The 8473-nt window shown below is 60.5% G+C and overlaps 2 protein-coding genes across 2 annotated transcripts; both read right to left on the reverse strand.

The window, feature by feature from the left end:
• LPMP_211560 (ATP synthase, putative) lies at positions 1 to 1455 on the reverse strand (the record flags this gene model as incomplete). The annotated part of the gene is made up of 1 exon (XM_010700639.1): positions 1 to 1455. One exon carries the CDS (start codon positions 1453 to 1455, stop codon positions 1 to 3), a length of 1455 nt encoding a protein of 484 aa, XP_010698941.1.
• A 1401-nt stretch (positions 1456 to 2856) lies between these two features.
• LPMP_211570 (hypothetical protein) lies at positions 2857 to 7617 on the reverse strand (the record flags this gene model as incomplete). Its single annotated transcript, XM_010700640.1, has 1 exon — positions 2857 to 7617. The coding sequence occupies one exon, from the start codon at positions 7615 to 7617 to the stop codon at positions 2857 to 2859; it is 4761 nt and encodes a 1586-aa protein (XP_010698942.1).
• Positions 7618 to 8473: the final 856 nt, after the last annotated feature.

An 8473-nucleotide genomic window follows, 5' to 3' on the forward strand; every position in this document is an offset into this window, starting at 1 on the left:
TCACGCGGTTGCCTGCATGTACTCCCAGCGCTGCACCATGATCTTCTGGGTGCACAGAAGCGCCTCCTTCGCTACTTCTGGGTTCGAGTGTGACATGAGCATCATCACGCGCTCCTTCACTCCGGCCATCGCAGGTAGAGTGAGAAGGTTTCGACCGGTGGGGTGGTAGCGGATGATCTCGCCCAAGTCGTGGCAACTGACCGCCAGTGTCACCTCGTCTTTCGACTCGCGCAGGACTTTGCCGAGAGCTAACAGCACCTCGTAGCCGTTGTCCTCGACTTTCACTGCCTTCTCCTTCCAAAACTTGGTGCTCGTATGCACTGGCGTCCACTCGAGCACGCCACTCAGGACCTCGCCGCGGTACTGCGAGAAGCTCGTCAGCACGTGCATCGAGCTCTCCATAGCGGCGCTCAGCTGATCCACCATGATGTTGATGTCCTCGTCACCAAACTTGCGGCGGGAGATCTGTGAGAGCGTCTTGATCATGCCAACACTGACCATCTCGGCCACCAGCGAGGGGCCCTTCTTGAAGGTGCTGCTCATCTGTTCCGGCGTCTCGCCCTGATGCAGGCGACCTAGCAGGTAGATCCTGTCGTCTACCCACTCCTCCGACGACGGGTTTAGCAGCTTGTTCATGTACTTGCGCTCGGCTTCCACCATGTTCAGAAGCGTCATGAGCGCCACACGGACGCACTTCTCCTTCTGGACGCGCTGGAGCACACAGTGCAGCTGCGGGATCATGCGCTCACGCACCAGCAGCACGAGTCCCTCGTACTCGAATGACAGAAGCCAGGAAAGCAGCAGCGTCTCGTAGATGGTCTGGATGATAGTGGCAGAGTCGCTCGACACGATATCCGTGAGCAGGTGTGGGATGAAGGAGGGAATGCTCTCCTTAAAGAACAGCTGGCGAAAGTCCTTACGGCGTGCGAGCTGCACACATGCCTGCACTGTGAACTCAACGGCGGTCACCTGCAACGTTTCTGGGGAGAAGGTGTGGCGGGCCAGCGCAAAAAACTCCATGAAGGTGTTTTCATTTCCCTCGTAGCTGCTGTAGCGGAGCGCCGTGGCGGCCAGGAAGATGGCAGGGTTCGCGATACCGAGGCTCTCGCTGTGCGAGGACGCGATTTGCAGCAGCAGAGAAGCCGGATGACCACCGAACTGCTGCTGACATTCGTCACGGCCAAGCTGCACGCCGATCTCGTGGTCGGCGTACACGAGGTCTGCCAAGAAGCGCAAGGCATACCCTAGGATGTGCTCCGTATGCGTACCGGCACAGAGACGGAACATCGCAATCGCCAGTGACTCTTCGCGGCCGCCGACCAGTGACGTCACGAGCTCCGCGTCCAACCGATTCGAGAAGAGCTGCTCCAGCAGCCGGATGGTGCTGTCGTCAAGCAGCTGAAGCTGACGGACAAGGCTGATGGTGTCAGCGGCATCGGCCGAGAGAGTGGGCATCTCTTTTTCTTATGCCTCTCGATTGTTTCTTGATTCGCAGGGCGCTAGTGATGATATGACCTTTTGCCTACAAACAGTGTCTTGGCGTGTGTGTGTGCGTGTGCTAGACCACTATGCCGGTTGAGCTGCAGTCGCCTACGTCGATGTGCAAAGATGTGCGACGTTCTACAGTCACGAGAGCTGAAGAGAAAGCAAGAATGAGGGGGAGGGAAAGGTGAGCGCAAGGGAAAGAGATACCCCCTGCTGAGATTACACGCGTACCACTCAGCTGCGGAAGGGGGCTGCCCCCTTCATAGTACACTCAGTGGCCATCTAACCACTGACGAGCAGTGCTTGTCAACATCTGCGTCTGCGCACGTGTGCGTGAGGAAGATGAGAGGGAGTGACTGGGGACAGCGTGTCCCTTTTTTTTTGCTCTTCGGGTACACTTTCCACTGCCTTGTGCGACTTCTGCTTCCTCCTTTCGTTTTTCGGCTTTAATGAGCGAGAGATCGGAGCGGCCCCACAGTGCAGACGTGGGGAAGATGAGGCGAGGAGCACACGTGTGCGACACTCACACCCACACAAATCAGATAGAGACGTACAAGAGAGAGAGAGAGAGTGCGACGACGGTACACAGATGAAAGGAAATCGGAGTGAAGAAAAAGGAGGAGGCACGAAAATCAGCCAGCAAACCACAAGAGTACCGACGCGACAAGCCCCAGCCTAGGCAGGCATCCCATGAAGGACAAAGCCTTAGGCCCGCACTCCTACAGAGAGAGAGACACACACACACGCACACACATTACTAGAGAGAGAGAGAGGGTGGGTGGGTGGAGCAAGAAGATGATCAGCATTGCCTGCACAAGAGTGCAGCAGCGCAACGAAGATGATGAAAAGGTGGGTGGAGCACGAAGAGGAGGAGGAAAAACAGAAGACGCAGAGAGGGAGCACCAATAATGAACGCAAATACAAAGAGGTGAGATGCTGGGATGGGGATCGCGCGTGTGCGCGAGACAAGCAGCAAGGCAAAGAGCCTGAACGAAGTGCGGCAGGCGGAGAGAGAAGGAAACCAGGTCTACAGGGGATGCAGATAACGGGTGCGTCTCTGCCGTATCATCTAAGAGGGAGGAGGGAGTGTGAGGGGGGGGGGAGAGGGAGAAGTCACGAAGCGGAAGAACGAGAGGGAGAGAAAGGCAAACAAAAATAACATAAAACAAAAATCCACAATAACAGCAAGTGATGAGGAGTTGGCCCTCGTGGCACTCTGGAGAACAGCCGGAGGCGGTGGGGGGAGGCATACAGGTAGAAGAGAGTACGCCGCAACAAGAACACAGAGCGAGGCCTTTTCGTTACTCTGGCAGCGTTGTGGGTGTAAGGAATCGAAGTGCGAGCGCCGCGACAGTCCTGCATACAGTCTGGTCAGTGCCACGATGGCTTGCGCTGCACCATGGCCCGAGTGTTTGCCTCGCGCATGCGCTGCATCTCTGCAAACAGCCCGTCGGATGCGTTTGCGCCATCCCCCTGGTCACTGTCGCCGTTGTCGTCACCGGCGTCGGGGCGGAAGCGAATGGGAGTGCCACGAGCACCGCGCCGGACGCGCTGCGGCGTTTGAAGGCCGCCGGCATTGACAGGGCGCGGTGGCAAAGACGTAGGCCCCTTTGGCTTAGCGGTCTGCTGCGGCATGCGGGATCGCTCGCTACACACTGTCTCGACGTCGTCTAGTGAGAACGCGTCAGAGGACCAGCGGCTCGGGTGCCGAGAGGGTGAAAGGCAGAGGTGCCTCTTGTGCGTCTTGTCTGCCTCACTGAGTTTGTTCACTGCCTCGTCGGCACCGCCGCCACCGCCACGCTCGCTGACGCTCTTCCCCCTGCCAGAGCAGTACGTTGCGGTGAACGTATTGCGCGACGGTTCGGCTCTCGGGGGCAGCTCTGTTGGCCTCACCGTCGCCGAGCTGGATATCACGATACCCCGGTCGGGATGCACGGTCGACACGGAGGCGCTTGTCTGCATCTCCAGCAGCTGCAGCTCGTCATCGCTCACCGTTTCCCAGCGCCGGGCCATGTCGAGGTTGAGGTGCACCGTGCTTCTCTCCTGCTCCCCGTCATCGTGTGCGTCGTTGTTGCTCACCAAGCCGTGAGCCTTAGTTGCCGAGGCCCCCACTGGAGCGCTTGGTGCTGTATGGCGATCCATTTCCGCTGCTGCCGATTTCGCTATGGTGTCCATCCCATCGTTAGACGGCCGCCCACCTGATCGCCGAACTTCATTTTGTGCCGTTGCCTCCGCGCCTTCGGGGCGGGACGGCGCCTGCGCGGGGAGCAGGTTACGCCGCAAGTTCTCCGCGGTCAGCGCCGCTGTCTTCGGTGCCCCCACGCCTGCGGCAGCCTGGGAAGGTGCGTCTTTGCTGCGCCCAGAACCACCGCCGGCAGGCGCGCGACAAGCTGCGTAGATTTTTTGCGGAGACCCACTGTGAATGGAAGCAGAGCCGGCGCCAGTGCCGGTGCCACGAGCGCGCGGCTGTGTGAGCGCTCGCTGCGATGACGTCGTTCCGAGGGAATGCGGGTGTGTCCGCGGCTTGCGCTGCCCGCTGGCTGCTGGAGCCGCGGCAGAGCCTTTCGACGTGGAGGCGAGGCGCTCAAACACGTTCGTCCGCTTCTCTGGTGTGGTGGCTGCCGTGGCAGCTGCGGATCCGGTCGCGGCAGCAGTGCCAGGTGGCGTGCAAGTCTCCGGCGCGATTTCGGTTTGAAAGTCGCCGCTTGCCAGCTCTGACTCAACGCCGATGCGCTGCACATCATCGCTGCTGGTGACAACCATGGAGTTGTTCATGATGCCCGGCATCGTGGGGTAGTCACAGAAGAGCTCGATTTTGACCCCGCCACACCCGTTCGGGGCAAACTCACTCAGCATCATGCACCAGTCTTGCTGATCCAAGAGAGAGATGAAGTCGCCATCTGTGTCCTCGTAGCGAATGCGCAGTCGGCGCTCGGCTCCTGAGGATCGCTGTGGCTGCTGTAGCTGGGTCTGGCAGAAGTCGTGGATTTGTTGATAGACGTCGTGGAACGCGGCCTGCGCTGCATCAGCGACGGGCAGCACACGCGTCTGGGCGTCAAAGTGAATCTTGAGCCGCAGTGTTTCCAAGCGACGCAGCCGCGCCCGGGCCTCCTCGACGAGCGGCCCGCCGATGCCCGCCGCCTCGGCCTGCTGGATGCACTGGTGCAATTTCTCTGCACTTGCACGCTTAGGTGTGCTCAGCACTGGTGTTGCACTGACGTCACTCGTGCGGCTCCTTGTAGTTCCACCAAGGGAACCGACTAGGCTCTGGTCGTGCGCGTTAGCACCTTCGTCGCTGGCCCGTAATGTGTCAGAAGGTGACACGGCGTCGTGAGTGGGGCGGCGGGGCGTTACTTGCTGAGAGAGCGAAAGGCCGCCAATAGGCCTGGTTGAACTGTCATCCACGGCAGGATAGGCCAGCACCAGCTCCAGCTCCCGCCGTGCCTGGTGCTTGGTGTACAGCATCCCAAAGACTTCGCAGAGCTTCGTATACGCCGTGCTAAGCTTCTGTGACCATGGACCGCCGGGTGTGTGAGCCACGTACAGGGCATGCACGTCGAAGAAGGCCGGGAACCCGTCGCCGATCCACGGCACCGGCGCAGCAGTAGAGCTGCCGCTGGAGAGTATCGATGGGATGCAGCTGCTAGTCGTGACCTCGGCACGTGTCAAGGTCAGCGAGCTCGGGCTATCGGAAAGACGTCCACTATGCCGCTGCAGTCTGTACACCTCTAGCGCGGCGGTACCGGCAGCAAGGGCTGTCTGAGCTGCCGTTGCGTCATGAGCGCGCCTCCAGAGAAGGAGCAGCTCGTTGGCACGCGTGATTTGCTCCAGCACGGTCGCCAGCTCCGGCGCAGGCTGCAGCAGCACGGCCGTGGTGGCGCGGTGGAGCATATCTGCTTCCTGAAGACGCGCGAGGAGTTCCTCCGCACGGTGCACGAGTGCAGCGTCCTCCTTGTATCCAGCGGCACTCGCAGTCAGCTTGTCATCACCCATTCCGCGCCCGCTACACACCATAGTGTAGGCCTGAGCGGCCTTGAGCGCCTTCGAAAGTTGCGCGGCGCTCAGCGTGCCGGCGGCAGCCTCATCGCTCTCCACTACCTCTCGCAGTGTGGCCATGGCAGCTCGCTTCATGGAAAACGCTTTGCCGAGCTCTTCAATCGGCTGCTCCACCTGCTGGTGGAGGAGGATAGTGATCGTCTCGCCAGGGCGCAGGATCTCTTCCAAGCCGTCGATCCACATCGCCTCCTGCCGCGAACGGCGAATGGCACCTTCAATGTCGCCGCTGCTCGCCGCTTGGCGTGCGCTGAGGACAAGCCTGCGCCACTCCCGCATCGCCGGGAACCACCGCTCTTCCAGCCACGCAAAGAAGGGGCTCGTTAGCATAATTGCGACAGGAAAGATAAGCTGTGCGTGTGGCGACGGTCGCAACGATGGCGTTGTGGCATCCTCAGGCTTGTCGAGCGCATCACCGTCGCTGGCGCCTGCGCCTGCCTGGGATTGGGCCTCGACACCCGCTCTGAAGCTACACCACACCTCCAGAGCCTGACCGAGATCGTGTCGCAGAGCCAAGTCACGGAGCAGCACCACCTCGTGCGTCATGCGGACAATAAAGCGCACCAACTGGTGCATCGCACGAAAGACGTAGCGGCGCTCTTCAAGCCCTTGGCGAACAAGTGCCTCCGCGTGCAACGACAGATACCGCTCCACCCCGTCAACGAGTCGCAGCAGCTCCGCACTGTGCTCCACGGTGTCGCGCTCCAGAAGAGGCATATCTACATCCTCGCTGAGCTGAGCGTACTCGAGTTTTGTGAAGGCGCTGAGGAGTCGAGTCGCAGCCTGGTGAACATCGGACAGAAGAGCGACGGAGTCGCCGCTATGGTGCACTTGCACGGTTGGGTCCGGTGAGTCCAGATCACCCCCATCCGGCTCCCCGGAGAAAGCGCTGGTCCCACCACAGCGTCGACGGGGCACGACAGAGGCGCGGAACTCCTCGGTGGATTGTGGCGGTGCCGCGCACCTACGTCGTTCGCTCAGCGCCGTCGCCACCTCCGCCACATAGTCGAGCACCGATTTCATCTGGTCCAGCTGATACCGCAGCGCAGCGTCCATGACTGGCGAGCGCTCACGCACCGCCGCTGCCGGGGTTCGCGCAGGAGCCTTGTGCTGATGCGCCTCTTCTGTAGCAGCGCTGCCCAGAGGTGCCAGCTGTTTGCGTGTTGTGACAGCCACCGGTCGCGCCTTGATAGTGACTCCAAACTTCGACGCACTTCTCGCAGCAGTCGAGCCACCATTTCTGCCGGCGCCCGTTGTGAGAGTCGATGCAGCTGGCACTTGCCGTGGTGCCGTGGAAGCACCAGGTAAAGAGGGCGGACGCTGACGGACATGGCCAGAGGCGATGTGTCGAAAGCCGGCGGCGGCGAGGGCGGGGGCAGCGGCGGAATGGGACGTGGTGCTCACCCTGCACTGCCTGGCCTCTGCAGACGACGTGGGCCTCGGCGCCGACTGCGGGGAGGCTGCCGGAGCGGCTGCGGTACCGCCAGAAGACGGCGCGTTGTGAGAGCCAATGTTTATGTTCTCCTTTCCAGTCATGTGGTGCTGTCGAAGCACTCTAGCAGCGCCTTCGGAAGCGGAAACCTGCAGAGGCGCTGACGGCGCGGTTGGGTCGACATGTTGTTGCACTCGATGTGGTAAAGGGGGAGTGCGCCGCGGCACATGGGCCGTTGCGATATCCTCCTTCGATGCGCCTGCGTGATCGCCATTCTGGAGGCGTCGATGCTTCGGCACATACGATTGCGATTGCACTCTAAGTGGGCTCGCGTCCACCTCACCGTCATTGTATCGGGGCGATGAAAGCGGCGACACCTCCAGCCCGGGTCTCTCCTGGGACGTGAAGGACCACAAGGGCGTGTCGATGCTGCGCGGCACGGCGGCAGCGTTGGAGTCGACCTGCTTCAGCAGTTCCTGAGGACGCTGTAAGGGGTGCGCTTCCTTCGCCTTATGGTTCTCATAGCTGGCACGGCCATAGCTCTTCACGTAGTTGCCGTTGCTGCGGTGGGGCTTCTTGCCCGCGCCAAGTGCAGGCGCCGGTGTCACTATCGCGGCGCCGGGTGCCTTATCTCCAGTGTGGTTCATGAGCCAGATGAATAAGATGAGGGGAGGGAATTGGGGAGGGGGTGGCGTGAGCGCTGCGTGAGTGCGCGGTTTCTCCTCTTTCAGCCTTCCTTGATCGGCAGGGCGGACTCAGAATTGATAGAGAAAGAGAGGCTTAGTGGCAGGGCGTTACCAGCCAAAGAGAGCAGCAAAGGTAAACAGGCGAGAGAATGTGACGATGCTGAGTCGAGTTAGGAGTCCACACACACGCAGAGAGAGAGAGAGAGAGACGTTTCGCATACAGTAAGAGAGAAAAGAGCGGGGTCAAAGTTTACAATGATGAAAGTGGAGCAGCAGCGAGCGCTCGCCACACGGATCAGATGCGTACGTAATTTCTGCACCTAAGCCTTACTGCGAAGCGACTCGATGAGAGTAATGGAGGTGTAATAGTGGGAAGACAGAGGTGAGGGGAGGGAAAGAAAAGCGAGAGAGGGCAAGGAGGATGCCCACAACACCAGAAAGGCACTCACACGCGCAGGGAATGCTGTCGTGAGCGTACCGGTGTGTTTGCGTGGGTGTTGGAAGAGCAACGATGCGCGTGTGAAGCAGCAAGTGCCTGGGAGGCAGAGGAGGGGGAGGGGGCAAACGTGGGAAGGGAGAGAGGGAGGGAAGGGGAGAGCACTGACGGTTCGTAAGGCAGGGGCGAGCTGAAATTGTGGAGTGCAACAGCGCTCGACGTGCGGAGAGAGCGAGAGGGTCTGATACGTCTCTTGTCCGCTGCTTTTTGCGTGTATTGATCTACTTGCCAGCACGAGGTGTCTGGAGAAATAGTGTTCCTGCGCTCAGCCCCCGCTTCGTGTGACACAGAAAAGAAGGCGCGCGGGGGGGGGGGGGGGGG

Source organism: Leishmania panamensis, assembly GCF_000755165.1.
Source record: "Leishmania panamensis strain MHOM/PA/94/PSC-1 chromosome 21 sequence".
In the NCBI taxonomy this organism is placed as follows: domain Eukaryota; phylum Euglenozoa; class Kinetoplastea; order Trypanosomatida; family Trypanosomatidae; genus Leishmania; species Leishmania panamensis.